General features: G+C 45.5%; 1 protein-coding gene across 1 annotated transcript in view; it reads right to left on the reverse strand.

Annotated features, from left to right (window-relative positions):
* Pdzrn3 (PDZ domain containing ring finger 3) overlaps positions 1 to 19,109 on the reverse strand; it is a 224,289-nt gene extending 205,180 nt beyond the window's left edge. The window contains 2 exon segments of the mRNA XM_051203467.1: positions 4,683 to 4,769; positions 18,346 to 19,109. Of these exon segments, the coding sequence (XP_051059424.1) occupies positions 4,683 to 4,769; positions 18,346 to 19,068 (810 nt within the window). The 5' untranslated portion in view covers positions 19,069 to 19,109.
* Positions 19,110 to 22,883: the final 3,774 nt, after the last annotated feature.

The following is a 22,883-nucleotide window of genomic DNA, read 5'->3' on the forward strand; positions in this document are numbered from 1 at the left end:
GTGAAATTTGTACAAGAAGCACACACTGCTTATTGGCCTTCTGGAGACTACCCTGAGATTTCATTAGACACCCCCACCCCCACCCCATTTGTTACCTCCACAGAGAATTTCTCCAGGAGTCACTAATTATGAAGTGAGATATTTATAAATAAAGACCAAGAGGTCAGCTCACTTCTCAAAGTCCCTCATTTCCCTAACTAGAAAAGGATCCAACTGGGGCTCATTCTGGCCCCAGCTTGTTCCTAAACCTCTTTCTACACAGCACCGCCACAAGTCCTTTCCAAGTGTTTAGAAAGTTCTCCTGATTAACAGATGGGTTTTTAAATTACATGGCACATGCATGTGCTGTTTCCAAACAAAAGCATCTGATAATATACTTGATCTTGCCCAAAAGGCTAATAAAACAAGATGACTTGAAAAGAAAGCAGAGGACACTCCAGAGAACTCCAAACCAGTGCCATACTAAATTCCTTCCCATAAGGCCAGAAGATCTATTTTAATAATGTTCTCTATATAAATATGTAAAAATACCATGACCCAAAACAACTATGAAAAAATGACATTTTTGTCTTCAGACAGGAAAGATGGAGAGAGAGGGAGTAGAGGGAGATGCAGAGTGGGATGGAGGGAGAGAAGGTGAAAGGGGGAGGAAGGGAGACTAGTCTCAAGAACAATAACTAAGACGAGTAATGAATAATGTACTCCCCAACCCCTCTCCCTCCCTATAACTCCCTCCCTCCGTTCTCTGTCTCTCATTGGCTTTTACTTTCCATCTGTTTCTATGCCTCTTGTATCTCTCCATCTATTTCTCTCTATGAATCTCTTTTTCTGTCTCTCTCCAACTTCATCTCCACCTCTCTTTACACACACACACACACACACACACACACACACACACACACACACACACGGAAAGAAAACCAGTTGGAGTCCATTCCTGACAGGCACATCTTCTCTTGGGTACCTGTCTTCTCTCTAAGTCTGTCTGGCTCCTACCCTAACACTCTCCAAGTCAGAACTATTTATCAAAGTGAACTAATGTACCATGGGATTTGTTTTATTGTCTTCAGTCAAAGAAAAACAAGAAGGGTTACTTTTATCCCAGGAGTAGCCAGATATAAAATATACTTGACAAAGGCCTTAAGTGACAGGAAACACCTGACCAGTTACAACTTCTTAGGGGACACAGAACTGGCAAGTAAGTGATGTGGTTTGGCTGAGAGCATTGTATACAGCCTTGTGCACTGGCAGTCCTAAGGTCAGAGTCCCTGGGCTGGGCCATTTCACAGTCCAACCAAGCAGCTTATGCGAATTCCCTGAGAAACACACCCATCATTTACATTGCTGTCTGCTTCAAGACCTGATCATGTGTATGCCTAGTAGCTCAGCTCTGGCTCACCTGAAACTGCTCTCACACTCAGATCTGCCTCTGTCTCCCAAGTGCTGAGATTAAAGACGTGCCACTGTGCTTGCAATTCAGCTCAGCTTTTTCCTGTATACCAGAGATCTGCCAGAAACCCCAGTTTAGATTCTGATATGCTTTTTCTGCTAAGTGGGAAACTTACAACCAACATTACAGTAAACACATTCATATGGAATGAAACTTCCCTCTGCTTTCTGCTGCTTGGTATGTATGGTTTATATTTGTGAGCACTTGTGTGTAAGTATGTCCCAGCTCCTGTCTGCATGTGTGTGTAAGGCAAGAGGTGAGCATTGGGTATCTTCCTTTATTGCTTCCCACATTTAAAAAAAAAAAATGGGCTTTACATTTTTATTTTATATGGATGTGAATTTGCAGGTCAGAGGACAGTTTGAGACAGTCATGTCTCTCCACCATGGGGTCCTAGGAACCAAACTCAGGCCACAGGCCCAGCAGCAAACACTATTCATTGGGCTATCTCACCAGCAGCTCCAAATCTTGATCTCCTTTTTTTTTGGGGGGGGGGGTGTCGGTCTCTCTCACTGAACCTTTGCCATTTGAGCTAAACTGGCTGGCCTGGCCAGTTAGTTAGTACCTGGAATCCCCCTGTCTATGTGGACACTGGGGATTGAACTCTAGTCTTCATGCTTGCACAGCAAGCACTTTACCCACTACTCAGTTCTCCATGCATACCATTAGTTCAAGACCAAATCAGCAGAGAACTCTTAGGATGGCTCTCAATTCAGGTTGGGCTTGTATTAAATCAACTCTTTTTTTTTCTTCCAAGACTGGGTTTCTCTATGTATCAGCTTTGGTTGGTTGTCCAACTTTTTAAAAGGAAAAGAAGTGGACCCCCCCCCCCAGCCCTTGAAAAACCATCTTCCCAGGGAGTAGGCATGACCCTTCACCTCTCCTAGGATGAGCCTGCCAAACAGCTTCTTGGACTCAGCCTAATGGATTTCTCAGCAATCACCACCCATAGAAGAGCCTCTCTACACCAGGATTTTGTAAACATTGGGCTTTGATGTGGTTCCACCTGGGGCAGAGGAAAGGTCTTCCGAGTTCAGGCTCTGTCCTCCGTAGATGCTTCTGAAACATCTAGTAAGGGAAGTGGAGCTTAGTTTACAGAGGTTGTTTTAAAACTGACAGCAGAAGGAGGGTGAGAGGGTCACCACAAGTGCAATTAAAGGGAATCCCATCTATTCTCCATGCTAAGCAGCTTACATGTTTTCCTATTGCTTTGTCCTTTCCTTTAGGATGCTGTGCATGCTGGCCACCGGCTCTAGCACTGAGCAATACTCCCCCAACCCCAGTTACAAATAGATCTCTTTAGAAGTTGGCACAGGCCCAAGGCTCTCTTTGTTGTTAGCTGAGGTCAAAGGCTTACATACTAAGGTCTGCCTGTTTCTCTCCCCCTTCCCAAAGGGGGCTTCAAGGGACTAGATCAGAACAACCTGGTGACACACAGCCTGGGGTCATCACCAGCTATAACAGGGCAAACAGAAAAGCGCCAGCCTCACCAGTTAGGTAAGATTCCCACAAAGATGATGGGAATCTGTGAGCTCATTCCTTTGGTTTGGTAACCTGGGAAAGGCTGCTGCCCCCACCCAACATTGAAAATGTTGTCTCAGACAGATGACGTTCATCATTTTATCTACTACATATCGTTTATGACAAAGTTGTCAGTTTTTAAAAACAAAACTTTGTTTTTGAAACTGTGGTTTTGGCTAAAAGCTACAGGAATTCCACCATAAATCTCATGTCACTCCCCGCCCCCTTGAGTGAAAACACAATACGGTAAGTCACTGCCCACATTACTTCAGAGTCCAGACCCAGCACTGACTGCATCTCATTTTGATCATTTCTCTGCATGTCCTTCAACTCTAATCATTTGGTTATGTCTAGTTGCCCCAAATCCTACCCCTCCCTACTCCAGGTCTTGTGAGCACTGCAGAACCCACTGTTTTCTATCATAGTGATCTTCACATATTTCCAAAAGTACATATGTGTGTGTGTATGTGCCTTTGTGGCAGAGGGGATGCATGTATGTGGAGATAAGACATAGATTATGCTTATGTAGAAAACCAACACTCAGGAGGGCTGAGGCAAGAGGGTCACATGATCTATGATTCATAGCAAGAGCCTGCCTCTAAGGCTAAATGTTCCTTTGGTGGAGCAAGTTCTATCCATTTTTCAGAACCCAGCTAGTGGCCCTTCTCTAGAATTCTTCCCCATTCAGGGCACCTCTAGTGGTGGTTCCCCCCCTCATGGAGACAGGAGCTCCAGAAGGGCTGGGGTGGGTGATATTATCCATCTCTACAGGGCTGGCACCTTCTGATTTGGGATTGAGCAGACTATTTTCTCTAGGCTTTCCTGACTACCACCATTCATGATGCCCTTTGTTTTGTCCTTTCCCTTTTGTCTTTTCTCTTTTCCATTACACCTTTCCTAGTCTATAGTTCACACGTGCGCTTGTTCTGTGCCTGACAAAACACCCACCCAGCAATCACACTCTGTGACTACATGGCTCCAAGCATCCCTAGCAAATAACCATGTTTTCTATGTATTTGTTGAGTGAGCAAATCTTGTTTCCTTGAACTATTTTTAGCTGGTAAACAAGGAAATGGTCAGTGCTAGAAGGGAAAAAGTTATAGCAGACACTCAGCTAATTCTCCTTGAATGATGAGAGCCTGAAAAACATCCCTTGCTATTCCATAGAACTCCTCCTGCAGACATTCTCTTCAAAGCTAAGTGACAGAGGGGAATTTGGTCTCCTCTGTATAAAGGAGGGATGGTTAAGAGATGGGGTAGCCAAAGAGCTGCCCTGCTAAGAAAACAGGGTGAGATGAAACCTTGCCCATGGGAAATGCCAAGGTGGTAGGACAGAGTTCAAGGTGTCATTTTCACATGAGAGCCCATGATCCAGCTTAGTTGGGAGGTAACTCATCACCCATTTCTAACTACATCCATATCACACAACTTCATTCAGCCCTTCTGCTACACAATCAGTAAAGCAACACAAAAGGTCAATCGTGTAAAAGGGAGGTACTACTAGGCCAATGCTGTCAAACAAGAGTGGGAAACATCAGGCACATGATAATGATTAATATGAACAGCCCTGTGTGTAAAACATCAGATACACAACAAACTAAAGACAGACAGCATAATGAAGCTAGCAAGTGTCCAGCTTTCACCCCCAGACCTCAACTTCTCTTCCAGCCTCCACAGGGAAAAAGAAAAGATAGTTTAGTAATTAACATACCACACAGGGCCTGCCTCCAATAATATTGAACCCCAGGGAGCCAGAGTCTCGATGCAGGACAAGAGTGAGGCTTTTGGTCTCTTCACCCTGCAAAACAACAAAGTAGTTTAAATGTTGATTTACAAACAGGAAATTGAGGGTAGGTGTTTGTTTTGTTTTGCTTTTCTTATACAAGGAAACTTGGGACTACTGAGCTAATTGTTTTATAAACCTTTATCTCTTGAGAAGTTCAGTCAAGGAAAATACTAGAACCTAACCTGAAATTCAGCTCTGCCTTTAGGACCTTGCAGACATGCCTGGATATTGTCTCAGCCTGGGATGACCAGCAAAGAATGTCTGGAGGTGTCCAGACAGGCCCCCAAGCACTCATTATCAATGATTCCTTCATTTCCTGATGCAGCCTTCTTTTGAGTGGCCTGCTGGACGATGGCTGTCTAGACTGCCACTCTCTTGTTTGTTTCTCTATGCTTCTCAAGGACAGCATTCATGTCATGTCACGAGAGGGTCAAATGGCAATCCTCTCGGAAATGTGAGCACATGCAATGGCCTGTCAATAGTTGTCTCTGTTTGGGAGACTGGGGAAGAATGCATGATGTAGAAAATTGTCATCTGCAAAATGTGGAGTGAAAACAGAAAAGTCTGAATGGTGCTTCCAAAAGGGGAGAGTTCGTTACCAGAGACATTGCTGTCTGATGTACATGAACCACTTAGCACAAAACATGCTAGGCAGAGCTGGACATCATGACATCCTTAAATCCAACGATCTGAAGTCACCTGGGACAGGTCACTGGAGCAGTCAAAAGAGACAGAGATGCCAGGCACCTCAACTAATGATCTCAAGTAACAAAACAGTAAAAATAGATGCAATCTCATGAACAAACTGTCACTCCTTGTTCTGTGACATACACATTAAGCTCACTAACACAGCTTTGAAATATTTTCTAGTCAGACAGTTTAGAGCTTTCTGTTTTAGACAATGGAAATCACTAAATCCATTTCTTCCTGTGCTCTCTTAGAAGGGTGAAAAGTTAGAAATACATGGTACTTTGTACAAGTTATCTTACATGGCTTACATGCCTGGCTTTCATAACAATCAATGATGGAAACTGTACAGTTACACACTAATCCAAGGCAGATGGTTGTGCTTTGACAACCTCAAATGGTGTACAAAGAAGAATGCATGATCAAATGAACATAAAGTTTATTTTCTAATCTACTATTGGAGAATCATGGAGAAGGAAGGGGGGCAAAGGAGGGAACAAACTTGGAAGAGAAGAGAAGAGAAGAGGAAAGGGAAAGGATGGACAAAGAGAAAAGGAAAGGGGAGGGGCAAAAGCAAAGAATTTTATTATTTCAGTTTTTGCTGTGCCAGAAACTATACTCAAAGTGAAGTGCTTTATTTCATTTATGAATCCATACAGTCTTATAAACTGATGTCATTACCATTCTCCCAACGCAGGTGGAAGACTGCCCCAAAGTTGTTATCTGTCAATGAGCTAACACTAAGTTGAGCTTGTACTTAGATGAACACCCTTCAATTCTATCTTTCATACTTCTTTGTTTCAATGTAGCATGCAGAAGGTAGCCCTATACAGGTCTGCAAAATCTATATCCTGTCCCACACACTACAACTGCTAAAGTTCCAGGAAAGGAATCCATTGTAGGAAGGCTTGCCCGGGAGACAGAAACAGAACAAAGCCCTGTTTGAATTGAACTATGTATCTCCAAAGGATGCCATCTGAGGTGACCAGAGACATGGCCTCAGGTATCTTTTGAGTGATTAAGAAAGCCATGCCAGAAATACAATATTCCTGAACCCAACAGCAGCTTGCAAAGAACTGTCCCAGTTATCAAGTTGGCTTACACTTCCTTGCCAGAGGCAATCCAAGGGAAGGATGTGTCACAACCACCTTGGACTTGTCTGCTGCCCAGACTGGATTCAAATGGCAGTTCATCTCCTAGGGCTGAGTCACAGCAGCAATCTAAAGCATGGAAGATCCACCAGGGATGCTGAGCTGGCTAAGATGAACTTCAGCGTGAGCCAAATTCTTTCATTTCTCCACCAATTACCAGAGACCAGTGTCTGTTCCTTTTCTACTGCCTTCAACAATCTTCACTCCCTAAGTTTTGCAGATGAAATACAAATTGTGGTTTTCAACACCTGATGCCATACAACAGGTCAGATGTACTAACATTCATCTCTGCAAAACTGTGTAATTTGTCCCTGGGCTCAAAATGCTTTAGCACAGAGTTGTGGAAATGGTTTCCATTCAATTATATTTCACCAACTAAAGTGAAGCATGCATGGGAGACGTGCAAGAGCTCTTACCCTTACCTCCTGATACCTCATACTTTATTACAGTGGCATCTCATTTAAAGGAATATTTGAGCAGTCCTGGATCATTTGGGAGTTTATCACAAATCATGCTATGCAATTTTCCTCAAAATTCAATGTGGGGGATCAGATGTGGGAAAGAATCCTACTTTTGTGAACAGCTGATTAAATGATGCACTTCTCAATACAGGCATTCTATTAGCACGTTACACCTGAAGAAACTTAGGCTTAGGGACAACACACGACTCAAGGTTAAGTAGAAGTAAAGTGGGGAGCCTAAAGACTAGAACATAGGTCTGTGAAACTCCAGCACCCAAGTTCTCTGTAGGATGATGGTAAATGTTTGCATCCTATCCTAAATACATCTGCACCATTTATCTGCCACCTCAGGGTCCTATAACTCCAAAGATATCTTTAATGTAGCCCCACACACTGCAGAGGACAATGCATATAGCAATGTTAAAAGATTGGACACCTCTGGGTTAAATGATAAGGCAGCTGCATAATTAAAGTGTGATGAGTATACTGGATTTTATAATAGTAACTACAAAGATTAAGAATGTTTTTCATAGCATGGTAAATCCAGAGAGTACTATGTCTCTGACACCAAAAGCACCCTAGGTAAGACCTTCCATTTACAAGTCATGAGTTAAGGTCATTTTCCTGATCCACATGCTATAGGTACCATGACAACAGCTGATACAGGCAGTGGTAGCTCACAATGATACATACATGCCTAAGTATATTGGTCAATATTAAGTGCTCAAGATTCAACCAGTGCTGAGATGAATCAGGCTCAGTATCAAAGCTAGAATGTTCTTTAGCCCATCAGTCACTCTTCCACCAAATCCATTCAGTGGAGAATAGCTTAGTCAATACTCAGGTAAGCTTGGAGACCTGGCACCAAAAAGTAAATTTTAAAAATAAACAAAAAGGAAGATACTATTGTTTGTTGCATCTCTCTCTTTCTCTTTCTTCCAAGACTGGAAAATAATTCTAGAATACTGATGGAAGAAATGCCAGATAGACACATTTAACACTGGAGGGGACAGGTATGATGAGAAAAATAAGGCAGGCAGCTCAGAATCTGAGCAAAGCATAGTTTAGACCAGCAGACAACAAGGAGGGCTGTGAACCAGTAGAATGGCCATGGGACAGAAGACATGGCCAGGCAGAGGGGAGATGGCCCTGGAAGCAAAGGGGATCGAAAGCAGATGTCACTTGCACCACCACACACCCTGGAACTGTGGGCTTGGCAATGAACTGTGACCTTGGCTATGAACTGTGGAGGCAGAAGGGAGAGGTGAGGCAGGATCCTTAGAGATGGCAGGCACACTCTGGGGAGCACCAAGTCTTAAGGCTGAGAAGTAAGCAAGAGAAGGAAAACACCAGCAAGTCGAAATGAGGAGAGCCCTCCTCAGGAGCTTTGCTTTCAGTTGTCCATAATCTGTAACAGTTCCCATGTCTCTTCCTCTGGTGAAGTTCCCAGAATCCGACAGATGGAGGAGCACTCCACTGCAGTAGGGGTAGAAAAGAAAAGCAAGTTATGGAGCCCAGTGACGTCACTGCTTCTTGTAGCTGGAAAGGCAGTTCTAATACACTACTGAGATGCTACTGCCATCCTAGAACTCTATCCAAGGAGATGGGTGGGCCCTTAGTTCTCACTTAGGTTTCCTTGGGAGAGCCTTACATCTTTTGGGTAGAGAAAGGGCACAGATTAACCTTAGAGAAGGGACTATGACTATTAAGACTCAAGGGCACAAAACACCCAAACAGCCCAGGCCAGAAGGTCATAAGAAATAGATCACTTCCCAATAACATAAAGGTGCTTTTGCTTAGGTATGAATCACTACCTTCTTCCAATATGGAATTATTGGGTCATCTGAAATCTCAGCTGCTCAGCTTTCAACTCTACAGCCGGCTATTTAAGAATTAAGGGAGGGAATGATGAGAGTCAGGGAGTGAGTGTGTGTGTGTGTGTGTGTGTGTGTGTGTGTGTGTGTGTGTGTTGCCAGGGGGAGGGGGGAGTTGGGAAATTGTGGTAGGTATGTTAAATAAATGAAAAAATTGTTAATTAAATAAAATTTTAAAAAAGGGATTTGGGGAAGGAAGGAAACTTTATGGTGGAAGTTACATATCACATGTGTTGCCATGAGCCTGTTCATGATGTTTTCACCCATAACTTTTTACTTAAAGTCAGGCCACATGAGTGGTCCCATGTGATGTTATGTCCCAGCGTCACCCGAGTATAAATAGACTCCATGGAGTTTTTATGTGACAGAACTGCCTAACACATTCCTCAGATCATCTCCTCCTTAAGTGATGTGTTGATCCACTTTGATTGTCTGAGAGACACTCTCCCTCACTCAGCGCTGAAGAGTGTGCCTTGCCCTCTGGGAACAAAGTCCCTATGCATTTCAGAAGCTTGGGCCCAGGCCACACATCACTAATCAGTATGGCTCTTCTATCCGTTCCTGCCACTGTCAGTAAGAACTCTTTAGAAAACTCCTTGTCTGCCTCAGGGCAGTTGTGGGCTCATGCAATGGGGTTTGCGGAACTGGAAAGCTGCCCAGTGGGTATAAGGCAAATGGAACTGACTGACTGAGTGACCGACTGACCGATAGGCTGTCTGGGGTGACAGGACACTTCTCAGCTTCAGATTAGCAAAGCTCCTTGAGGCTCACACAGCTGGGAAACAGACCCATCTGTTGACTAGTGACATGAAAGTGCTGTATATTTGGCTGTCTCCAAGCAAAGAATGTGCAGGGTTGGGGGTTGGAGAGACCAGGAGACAGAGCTGTCTGCCAGCAGTTCTGTAAGGAAGGGCTGGGGATGTCTTCACTCCCTGCACTGAAGGCTTTGTCCTCTTTGTAGTTCAGACTTCGCCATTCTCAGGGAAAGAGCATAGACTAAGCCTTCCTTGTAATTCAAATTCCAGTTGAAATAAAGGGTTCTTGGAGGAGGAACAGAAGGGGACACTGTTTAAGCCTAGGGCAGAGGGGGTGGGGGCCATGGACATGATACTTGAATGTAAGTTTCAGATGGATGAGACAGCCATGGGAGCAAGAGCAGGATGTGTGGCTTACCAACACAGGTGGAGAGAATGGAGATGAAGGGGCCAGGAAGACTGATATATGTGACTAAAGAACAGCTCTTGTGGGGTTTTAAATTCTGCAAAATCTCTCCCCCCACCCCACACCTGCAAGCCAAACTCATATGTTTGCAAAATAATGTAACAGACCCAAAGAGTTCTCACTTCTGCCCCACTCAAAAGTTTGACACATCACGTAAAAAAATCCCTGATCATTTAATTTTGTATTTGCATAAGCTAAGTCTCAAATCCATATCTCTAATTTTTGCCACTGACTCATTTGCTTTTGTAGTGACTGTTCACAAGCAATGATTCATGGAAATAACCAAACACAATGCAAACCACCATCAAAACCTCAAGTGCGACATCCTTAATGTGTCCATCAAGAGTGTGTTATGCTGCAAATGTCTGTGTGCCCTCAACATTCAGATGTCAGGTGGTTGGGAGATGGATCAGTCAGTAAAGTGTTTGCCTTGCAAGCAAAATGACTGTCACGAGGGCTGGTGGTGCACACTTTTAATCCCAGTGCTGGAGATGCACAGATTGGCGGATCCCTGGGGCCCTCTGGCCATCCAGCCTATCATACATACCAAGTTCCACACCACTCAAAGACCTTGCCTCAAACACAAAAATGGACATCACCTGAGGAGTAATACTGAACACTGTCCTCTGCTCTACAACACACACACACACACACACACACACACACACACACACACACACACTAAATTTTCTTTGGTTGAAACCCTAAGTCTCGATATCAGTGGAAGAGAGGTGGCATGTTGAAATGTGACAAGGAATCAGTGCCCTCATAGGAGGCCCAGAGGGTGTTGTCTCTTCTATAAAGGCACAGAAAGAAAAAGAAGGAAGGAAGGAAGGGAAGAAGGAAGGAAGGAAGGAAGGAAGGAAGGAAGGAAGGAAGGAAGGAAGGAAGGAAAAAGCTGTCCTTGAACTAAGGCTGCTTCAGGCCCTTGTCTGACACTGAAAGTGCCACAAGCCTGTCCCTGGGCTTCTCAGACTCTAGAGTACGAGAAACCAGTTTTACAAACTACCCAATTTATGACATTTTTGTTATAGAAATTCCAGTGGACTAAGACAGGATGGTTAAGAGTTTGTGAAATTTTGTTTTTAATGGAGTCTCTTTATGTAACAAAGGACAAGCCTTGGATGTGATCCTCCTGTTGTAGCTTCTGGAGTACAATGGTTAGGAGTTTTCTTTAAATTTAAACATCCAAAGACAGACTCTAAAGTATTTTCTTTGCCAAATTAGAGAGAGAAGTCTACTTCATTCAGCAGCTGTAAAAGCATTATGTTCTTGTTTATAGGAACTATGAGTTCCTCTCTGCGCCCCTGAACATCAGGGGAGAAGACACGTCGTCCTTCAGACCAGGGTCTAAGGTCTGATAGCCATCTCACACTATCTCTACTCTATATACCTTTTATCCAACCCTGCCTCTCAATCTGGGACTCTTTCCCTGTCTTCATGTTCCTGCAGAGGAGCTATGCCACCTGAAAACAGCTGCTAGCAAACAAGGTGAACTGTTTGCCAAGGACTCATCTTGGCATACCCATCCCCAGTTCCCAAGGCTGAGGTTGCTGCAGGCCATACTCATACCAAAGTTACACACTGCCTTTGCCCTGTTACACACCGGTAATTATACATGTGGCATGGTGAGAAAGATGGCCACCCAAGCCCATCTGTTAGTTATTTTCTTTACAAGAGTAATCATTATGTTACACCAATCCCATTCTTACTGGAACTAGCTTATTAGGGCACCATTATCGTAGGCAGGGGGAGAGTGGTGGCCTGACAGATATGAAGCTTGGGCAAAGAATAAGAGCCAGGAGTGTTTTCAGTTCATATATAGGTGTCTGACTGTTCCCTTGAGCTAAAGGTGCTCAATTTTGTCTTTGTACCAATCAGTGTCCACCATAGTACCTGGAACTCAGGATATAAAGATGTGATAAACCGAACAACAGAATATATTTGGAAGGATTTCATGTACTGCCCTTTATGAACTCTTAAAACTAACTTGGATAAAAATTAAAGGAATTGTACTAACCCATCCTGGACAGAATCACTCTATTTCTTTTTATTTATTTGGCCTGAGTGTCTTTGATAGCCAAGCTCTGTTTTGCTTTATAGTCCCCATGCACTGCACAGGATATGTGGACATGGAAATTATTGCAAAAGGAGAAATCCAGGACTTGGAAGCCAAGAGAACAACCAGAGGGAGCCAGGAGGAACAGAGTGGGCCCAGTACTGAACTGTCTGGGCTCTGATCCTGCCCGCAGTAGGGAGTGACCAGGTCTCCTTGCGGATGAACTAAATCCATACTCCACCCAACATGGGGTTAGGCACAGGTGATAACAGTCCTTCCAAAGCCTGTAGGAGACTCGAGGAAGAGCATTGCTCGATAAACTTAGTTTTTAACTTGTTAAATTTTTAACTAAAATATAATTACATCTTTTTCCTCTTTCCTCCTCCTAACCCCTCCTATGTCCCCCTTCTCCCTCTCAGTTTCACTCAGTTTCATGACTTCCTTTTCTGTAACTATTATTGTGCGTGCGTGTGTGTGTGTGTGTGTGTGTGAGTGTACGTGCATAAATATATAAATACAACCTGCTGAGTCCGTTTAGGATTGCTTATATGTATGGGATTTCAGGAGTGACTAATTGATAGTGGATAAAGCATTCTTATTTTGGAAATACTAGGTTTAAAGCCAGCTTTGCCCTTAGAATTCCATCTAATTTTAATGAAACTGATTTAGAATATTTCTGTTTGGGGGAAGTAATTTTTTTTTGGTTTTCTTTATTTGTCTTTGTTTTTATTTTCCATTCTGTTTTGTACATGCACATGGGTGTACCTGTTTCTGTGTGTGTGCACATATATGCAAGTATGTACTTATGTACCAGAAGTCAACAGTCAATGTCCAGTGTTTTTCTTCAATTGCTCTCCAACATACACACACACACCACCACCACCACTACCACCACCATCATCATCATCATCAGTTCAGCTAGGCTGGCTGTGAATCAAGCAACAAGGATCATCTAGTCTCTGCCTCCATCATGCTGGCATTATAAGTGTACACTGCAATGTTCACCTTGTATATGAGTGCTGGGGATTCAAACTCAGGACCTCATACTTACACAGTAAGCATTTTACCAACCAAGCTGTCTCCCCAGAGAAGGACCCCAGGGGAACTCTATTTAACAAGGGTGATGTCTCAAGAGACTATCATGTGTCTGTGCACATGGCACCCTAAGGTGTCAGCAACCAGTGAAACCTGCTGGATGCTTTTCTTCCCTGTTAAGCATTCTGGCTTCTAGTCCAATGAGAATACTGACACAAGGACTCTCATGTATTAAATACTTACCTAGAGAGGCAGGCATTGCCTCTGAACACTAAAAGAACCATTCATACATAAATCTCAGGAGGATTTCTAACCCCAACTCCAGTAAAGTTAATATATATATCTGTAAACCAAATCCTCACCTTCTTTGTAAATCACTGAAACAGAATAGAACTGTCAGCCCACATTTCTTCAGCTGAAAGAGGCTCTGTTGTTAAATACACGAAAGAATGACTATTTGCTAACTTGTCAGAAATAAAGAACACCCAATGCCAAACACTGTAGATTCATTTCAAAGCCTTTACACATCTGGAATACTTTTTTGATGTAATTATTTGTTAAATTAACTTATTTCCACTTCTGAATAGCCAAAGCAGTTTCAGGGATTTGGGGCTTTATATAACTTGATCTGGGTGGATCTCATAGAAGAAAAATGATGTCTCCCAAAAACCTGGAAACAATTTGAGAGGTAGATGACATAGGGAAACATATTGTTTGTAACACAAGTCGAGGCACAGGGCAGGGACTCTAACAGTGAGGAGACAGCCCTCAACCAGACAGACCCTTCTCATTATAGAGTTATGACTAGTGTACATTCCATGAGAGCTTTAGGACACCAGATATCATCTATAAATTCAGAGAAGCCTAGCTTCTGGATGTTGTGATGCTGGACCAAGCTGGAAAGAATGGGGAGTAAGTTATTTACCAAGGAACAAACCTAAGTGTGGACAGAAAGGCCCAGGGCAAGAGGAGAGAGGTAGGAAAGGAGTAGGTTCCCTAGTGAAGCATCATTGGAAGCACTGTTCCAGGTAGAGAATAAAGCAGGTGCAAAGACCCAGGGGTAGTTATGTGCTTGGAGGCTTACTCACAGAGTCCTCAGAAACCAGAGAACACCAAGAGGCAGAAGCAGTAGGATGCAGTTTGATGGACTGTTTGCCTCCTGCCACCCAAGGCAAAGAGTACAATGGAGAGTGAGATGAAATTTACATTTGTAAGAAGTTACTGCTAGCCTGCTAGCTCTATGTAAGGAATGATGTGAAAAAAAAGGATATAAAGAGGAACTTCTGTTCCAGGCAGATGATGTTGGGGTGGTGGCAGCTGACACAGGAATTGTGACCCTCTCAGCAAAGGCCATGGGGGCCGGTCTTGTTCCTCACTGTGGAGTAGCTGCAGCTACATTTGACTGACACAGCCCAGGGAATGCTCTCTCTTGTGTGTGTTGATGCCAGGGTATGTGGCTACACATTCCCCACCACTAGGCACAACAGGAAGCAGCCAGTGCAAACGTTAGCTGTGCTGAGGGTGAAAACCTCTGGCTGAGATGGAAGAGACTGTCTGAATGACCTAGAGAAGAGTGGACAGGTAGGTGCAAGACAGGTTTAAAAGGTAAACCACGGGATCCCATGACTGACTGGATACCAGAAGTCAAAGGGCAGAAAGCACAGGGATGATGAACCTCATGTTTCCTAACAACTCTCAAGTTTTACCAAGAGCTTTCTCCTTTGCCAGACAGCAAAACCAAACTTGCTCTAGAAAGCTTTTTCTTACAGACAGTAGGTAGGTCAGGGTAGAAAACGGAGAGTGGGAGCAAGCCTCTTTAACTGAAGTATGGCACCCATGGCAGGCCTACTACCAAACGATGTGGCCTCAGACAAGTCAAAGGTACCTCCCTACACCACTGCTGTTGAGGTCAGTTCTAAAATCTTGTCTTGGTTTTAAAATGCTTAGACAATGATCTGAAGGGTAGGAATTATTTCATCAGCCTTTATGAGGCTCCGAACTCCATGACCAGCACTGCTTTAGAGGGAAAAAAAATTCACAAAGCAAGACTGGGGATGTAGTTTAGCACGTACCAGACTTTGGGTTCCTGAGACTGTTCAGTGGGTGAGACTGTGGCATATGGGTTTCACACATTTTCCAAGGATTCCTAGCACACTGCGGTCCCCCAAAACACTACTAACACTTTAATCAGAGCAAACTATCCACATGGTTCAGTCCAGCTAAACCCAGGTTCTCAGGTGCTGTCAAAAACTGAATCTTAAGACAATATGACGAATGCCAGACTATTTAGGAAGCAAATTTTATTGTATGCTTCAGTTTACAATGGAGAAACAAACACTGGGATTTAGAAAAATATAAAATAAAAGTTCTGTATCTCAGAGTTTCCAGGCAACCCAAATCCTTCTGCCTCTGGCAAAGAATAAACAGAACCTAGGAGGGACAGAAAGTTGGCCCAATGAAATACACAAGTCCTTAAACAGTTCCCAGTAGGAGGGTTACAGCTGACACAGGAATTGTGACCCTCTCAGCAAAGGCCATGGGGGGTTAACTTGGGGACAAGAGGAGCAAGCTTCCCTAAGACCTCTGCTAAGTTTGGCTAATGGCTGAAGCCAGAGAAGGCAACTGGGGCAGTTTCGGGATCAGGACATCCTTGGCTGTCCCTGGGCCCGGCATAGAGTTCCATGTAAGTCCTGAGCTGGGCTCCAACTCCAGGATGGAGATTCCTGTCTCTCAAAATCAACATCTTGTTCCTAAGCATAACACCCTTGATTCTCTGCCCCACTTACTCAACAGAGCTTCCAAACACATCCACAATTTTGATTCAAGTATCATATTTTTGATTCGAAAACAGAGTTTGCCCAAACATCCCAGAAACAAAATAGAAAGGCAAGAAGAAATAATAAACTATCCCAACAATGAATGATGTATGAACTCAGAAGGAGTGAATGGCTTATTTATAAATAAGCGTCACTCGTAAAACGACACAGGAAGCCCAGATGACAGCATAAACAAGAGACACTTGGGAAAGCCTTTACCCCAAGCCTGGCGCCTGACTGAAAAAGCAAGCTCAACCCTCTGTTTGGGTGAGTTGCAAGCTCACACCAGTCTTTTGTGCGCCTGTGCGGTCCTCTGTAAGCCTTGGAGCTGTAAATATTTGCCCTTCGCCCAGAGCTGGCCAGCTGTGGAGACTGCAGCTGACAGACAGTCCAGAAGCCAGGAAGGGGGTGAAGGGTGGAAACTTGCAGGCCCAGTGTGCAGGCATGGAAGAAAGATCAGGGGAGGGGAGGTGGGGGGAACAGAGCAGACACAGGTCCCGGGGCCCCCTTGGGCAAATATGCTCCCCTCTCTGCCAGGCCATCTGGAGCAGGCAGCCAGAGTGGCAGCAGCAGCGTCCACACCCCTTCCCGGGAAGCAGAAGGACCCAGCTGTTGAAATTGTGGCACTCTTGCTGGAAGGCAAACCAGCAGTTCTCCAGTGGGGAGATCTAGTCCCCTAGAGGACACTTGACAGTATCTGAAGACAGTTTGGGGGTGTCGGGGTTTGGCATGGGGAGGTTACAGCCAGGAATACTCTTCAGTGTTCTACAGAGTACCTGCCCACAGAGGTTCTCAGGACTCTCCACCCCAACAACAAAGTGTTACCAAGTCCCCAAATATCAATACACACCTAGACTTTTGAACCAAAGTCTAGTAAAACCTGTCTTCACTGGGAGGCAGAACCTGAACTGACTCTTTCTTGTGAGTACCACTGCTGGGGTTTGGGCAGGTTATATGATTCCCCCATGCCCAGCCCTGTCAGTTCCCTATCTGTAAGGGTTAGATGGAGTATAAAGTACCTCACCTCCCATGGCTGTTGGCCCTTAACAGAGTAACTGGCACTGGCAGTTTTACAGAGACAAGAACAGAGACCAGAGCAGTGGTTCTTAACCTTCCTGGTGCTATGACCCTTTGACCTCAATACACTTCCTCATGTGATGGTGACCACCAACCATAACATTATTTCATTGCTACTTCATAACTAGAATTTTGCTACTGTTATAACGATAACTTACATATCTAATATGTGACCCCAACGGGTCATGACCCACAGGTTGAGAACCACTGGACCAGAGACACGTGGTCAAAACCCACTGTTGAACTTTAAAGCCCTGACCTAAGTGTAAGATTGTTCCTCCAAGAGCCTTAGTTTCCCATCTGCAAAATGGCAAGCACTGTACCTATGTTCTTTACTGGGGGGGGGGGGAGAGAAGAAAGAAATGAAATGCGCTGAGGAGGAAAACCCTCAAGAGTGGAGGCTGACAGAATTATCCTCATCAGCAGTGAAGAGGAATGGTACAGGAGCGCTTTACGGTAATTGCAGGTACTCTCAGACACTGTGCCAGGGTAATCTCACCTTAATGGAAACAGCATCCTTTTTCACTAGAGGTAAACCGAGGCACCTGTGGAAGCTAAGCCACAGCTGGCTACCAAAATGTAGAGATCTGGAATCATTTCTAATTCCAGAAGGCTGGCTCTTAATTATCACTCTGTAGTTACTGGACCAAGGGGGCCTTTGGCTGCTTTGTGAATTGCCCAAATGAGTACTCCTAGAGTGCCTGCCTGTTTGTTTTCCTGCTTTAAGTCTTAAGAAACCATAGTTTCCAACTTCGGTGGGGTTAAGCTGCTTGCTCAAGGTCAGCCAGTGAGCTGGCACCAAAGCACACGTTTGAATCCAGCCTTTACTCTGGGGCCTCTCTCTCCTGGCATCCTTTTCAAGCTGCAGAGCAAAGCCTTTCAACACAACTATGACCCTGGAGCCACCCTCTCTATTCCTTTCCTACATTGCGGGTTCCTCTTGGTGTTTGCAGTCACTCTCCAGCTACTCCACCCCTCCCCAAAATGCTGTATCTCCACCTGGACCCCTATGTGCTGCCTGTTGGGACCACGGATAAGTAACTTCTCGCAGAGAGATGCAACTGACAAACACAGCCAACAAGAGGGGGTCAGAGATGCACCCAGGGAGACCCTGGCATCCCTACACTCAAAGAACCGGGGAGCGGCTCTGGGTCAGCTAAGGCTCTCGCCTAACCAGGAGGGAGGCCACAGTGAGGGGATTGCCTACCTTGCCGCCCGGCGGCGCGGCCACGCAGCGGCTGAGCGAGTCGAGGCGCGCACTGTACTCGGTGAACTTCTTCTGGTAGCGCAGCGCGGTCATCTGCAGTTCGAGCTGCGCGGCGGCCAGCTGCGCCACCAGCGACTTCTCGCGCTTGCCGGCCCGCAGCGCCTCCTTCTTGAGCGCCTTGTGCAGCGCGCCCAGGCGGGCCTGCAGCGCGCCGTTGTGAGCCCGCAGAGCCCGCGCGCAGCAGTGGCCGCCCGCGCGCTGCTCGCCGTGCGTCAGCGGCAGCCCGCAGCCCTCCTGGCAGCGGCCCACGGGCCGCGCGTCGCACGCGTCGCGCATGTGGGCCTCCACGTCGCGTCGCAGCAGCAGCTGGCCGCAGCCCGCGTGGCGGCAGCGCGCGGGCGCGAAGTCGCAGCGCTCCAGGTGCTCGGGCAGCTCCTGCAGCTTGACCACCCGGCCGCAGCCCCGCGCCGCGTGCGCGCATTTGATGTCCAACTTGAGGATGAGGCGCTTCAGCGGCAGGACGTGGTTGAGCTCCTTGGCCGATAGGCGACCGCGACAACGCGCGGGGCAGCTACCCTCCTGCACTACCCAGGGCAGCACGCAGCCGGCGCAGAATACGTGGCCGCACGGGGTGGTCAGCGGGTCCTCCAGGACCTTGTGACACAGCGCGCACTTCAGATCCGGGTCCACGTCGCCGTCGAAGCGGTCCAACTCGAAACCCATGGTGGCGGCCGGGGCCCGGTGTCGCCGCCGGGCGACCGGCCGCCCCCTCCCTCCCTCCCTGCGAGGCGGCCCAGACACGCCGGCTACGCCGCCCGCTCTCCAGCTAGCTCTCCCAGGACTGAGCCTAATTGCTCCAGACTTCCTCGGAAAATGCCCGAGGAACAGGACTCCGGCCGTATTGGCTGGAGCGCGAGCGCACGCACATTCTGCCCCAGCGCTCTTGTGACCCTCATTCTGCATAAGGGAGGGGGGCGCGAGGCTGAAGAGATTACGGCGACCACGGAGCAAGGAGACCTGCCAGAGATGCGAGATGGACCCCCTTCTTAGGGGGGGTCTCCTCTTCGCTGTCTAGGAGGCTTCGCTAAAGGACAAACTACTCCAGCAGAGAGCAGATATCTCGCTCGACTTCGAGCTGTTTCTGTGGCTTCCGCCCAGAGACGTTTCCTGCAACCCTCGAGGACTTTTCACTCCTTGCCTCATCCTTTCTCTTGTCTGCTTTTAAGTGCGAAAAATATCGAAGACCCCGATATCTCTGTATTTACGGTCTTTATTTATTTCTTTCTCTAGGGGGAAAGTTACAGCCTCTGCAGGACGCTCCTGCTTGAAACTTTGGTGCTACTAGAGGATCTGGGCAGAGTTTATCAGCTGGAGGTTTCTAGGACCTGAGGGCGAAACTGCAGTAATTGGACCTCCCCTCCAGCTGTCTGGGTGGGACAGGCCAGAGCGGTTGGCAGGGTCCACTTCTCTTAACACCTCTGAAAAGAGGGCACTACAGTATGGCATGCGTTTTGCTGAGCGCTTCTAAATCCGTCCTTTTAAAAAAAACAGCAAGGCAGTGTTTTGAGAGGGCACATTAGCTCCACTTGAAAACTATTTGCCCCGATTACGAAAACCTTGACTCTGGTGGTAGGAGAGCTGGGGGAGCTTAAAACTTCAAGTCCCTGAGACAACGCCCCCCAGTCATCTGGGCAACTACATCTATCTCTTCAGCTTGTTATTGTTGTTGCTGTTGTTTTTTTTAAAGTGCATTCCTTGTTGTTGTTTTATCTCTATCTCCCCACCAGAAAAGTTCAAAGAATTGCTGCCAGCGAGACCTTTTGAGAATTTTGTGTCATTTCAGATTGTGAGCCAGTAGTCCACATGGAGCCTGAGTGTCCATGTTGAAAGAACCTACCAGTCACGCAGACTCTGCTGGCCTATAGACACCTGGATTTCAACTTGATTGAAAAACCCTTTCCATTCCAGGCAGGTTCTAGACATTTCTCTCTTACTCCAGGGCAGGTTCTCAAGCAGAGTTTGCAAGGCTGACTTGTAGTCTGCAGCAACACTTGTGAGTGTGAAAACACTACTTTTGGGATTCCAGCCCAAGTGGGAAAGTTCATAACATTTGATAGCTCGCTCTCTCTGTCTCTCTCTCTCTCTCTCTCTCTCTCTCTCTCTCTCTCTCTCTCTCTCTCTCTCTCTCTCTCTCTCTCTCAACCTCCCAAGCCTGTAGACATTCCTAAGAAACACGCAGTCAGTCCTGGTGAGAGTGAAGTCAAGTTCTGGAATTCTCATTCGGAATCTGCTGCCAGATTCTCAGGAGAATCTGGAAACAGAAAGCTAAGAGTTTTGTGTTTGGTGTGGACCCAAGAATATGGATTGCAGTATTCCTTTTGCCTAATTACTTTTACTTCTGTCCCTTACAGAGCTGCTGAAGACCCATGACCTTCACTATTGAACTGCTTCATTGGAGGGAAAGAATTGCCTTGATAAGGATTAGTGTTCTCTACTGGCCTCTGGGAAGCTGTCGCTAGCCAGATTGTTCAGTGCACGGCTGAGGTCCTCCAATGATGTTCTTTAATCCTTCCTGGTGGCATTTGGTGTCTACTTGTGATAGTTTCATGCCATTGCTTTAATCAATTAATGCATTTCTTTTCTAGCATTCTGAGTGATGTGAAACATTCATGACCTTTGCTCTGATAAGCTGCAGCAGAGAAAATCCTCCACTGGTGCATTTGTTAAGCTCCTCATGGGCTTTTACATAATGGTTTAGAAGCAGATTCTTCCAGCCAAGGTGTGTGGGCTTGTCAGTTTCATAGACAAGCTAGTGTCAACAGGGTGATAATCTTCAAACCAAACTGGTTTTGAGGAACAGGGAAAACTCCACAATACGCCATAAATGGTAAATTAGCACTTATCTGAGAGGTACACTTCAGTTCAGAACTGTCCCTCCACCCATCCATCTCTGGCCCTTGATGACAGGCTTGGGGAGGGAGCTGTAGAGGAAGAGACACAGCTGAGGCCACAGAGAATCTGTTCCCTATTGTCATTCTGCCCCTTCTGGCAAAGGCAGAGTCTTCAGAAAGCCTCTCCTCATTAGTTAACTTTCGTATTAAAATTCTTGAAGGTCAGCAAAAACCAATCCAAAAAAAAAAAAAAAAACCCCTCCTGGAATGTGAGAGCTGAGGTGAGGGGTTGAACAGACAGGAGAAATAAGAGATGAAACTGTTGAGAAAAAGAAGAAATCAGGTATGATCAGTTTTGGTTTGCTTTTAGTTTTATTTTCACTAGGGACACATTCAGGTGGGACCATCCTTTGTTGTGGGGCTGTTGTCTGCATTCTGGGATAGTTAGCAACATCTCTTGGTGATACCCATAGATGCAGTGGCAAAAGCACCACTCTACCTCACCATGTGTGGTATCCAGTTACTGCCAATGTCTCTTGAAGAAAAACTGAGAGAACCCCTGCAGTGTTTGAGGGCAGCCTTCTCTTCGTTCTAAAGCCAGGCACTACCAGAAACCACACTCTCAGATGGCTGCAGAATCACATGATATAAACAACATAGTGAGAAGAGAATGCTACACTGAACAGTAGAAGCTTCATATTATCAAACATGCAACCTTACTACTGGAAGATGAACAGTAGATGTGGCGAGCCTCCTGAGAAAAGACTCGATCACAACTGTCTCAGAAGCATCTGAGTGTTGAAATACAATACTAGACAGATTGGTTAATTTGCAAATCTGTATAGTCTTCACCATCTCTACCATCACCTTTCTTTTTATAACCTTGTTCTGTGCTTTCTCCCATCCAAATCCTAACCAGGTTTGACCCTGCATGGCTTCTGAAATCAGGCATTCAGGGTGGTACATCCTAGCTGGCCTCACTTCATCTGCCCATTTTCAAGCCAGACAATGGGATAGTTTGTATCATAAAGAATGAAGGTAGAGAAGAGTGTTTCCCAAAGAGTTGTTAAACATTCTGGGGTGGGAGGGAGTTATCATTACTTGTAAAATTTGTGTGTGTGTGTGTGTGTGTGTGTGTGTGTAGACGTGCTTATGCCGGTCATAAAGAAATGCATCTCAAAAGCCACATATATGTTTCTTTAACCAGTAGAAGTTACTTGACCCTAAGCAAGAAGTTCAGTACAGAAGAAAAAAAAAAAAAAAAAAAAAACTACAAAACAACACAACTTAATGGTCTTCTAAATACATGCAAAACTACTGTGATATAATGATAGGCCCTCTTTCTTCAGTAAAAGCAGGATTGTACAGTTTCTTAAGGCACGTTCAAGCTTTTCCCATTTTAAAGTGTGAAAAAGTATTAATGACATGGGTGAGTGTTCTATCCCCAAGGCTGGGCTGATACCTGGTTCATAGGTGAAGCTCAATAGACTTATTCATTGTAGTCACTCCACTAGTCCCTGATCCAAATACATATTTTTCAGGTTTCTAAGATCATTGGAGAGACACATGACTTTCTAACGTGTATGTGTGTGTTTGGATGGGGGAACAAGGTAAGGGACATCACTAGTAAGATCTACAATTACAAGG

The sequence above is a fragment of the Phodopus roborovskii genome, unplaced genomic scaffold (assembly GCF_943737965.1).
Source record: "Phodopus roborovskii unplaced genomic scaffold, PHOROB, whole genome shotgun sequence".
Classification (NCBI taxonomy): Eukaryota; Metazoa; Chordata; class Mammalia; order Rodentia; family Cricetidae; genus Phodopus; species Phodopus roborovskii.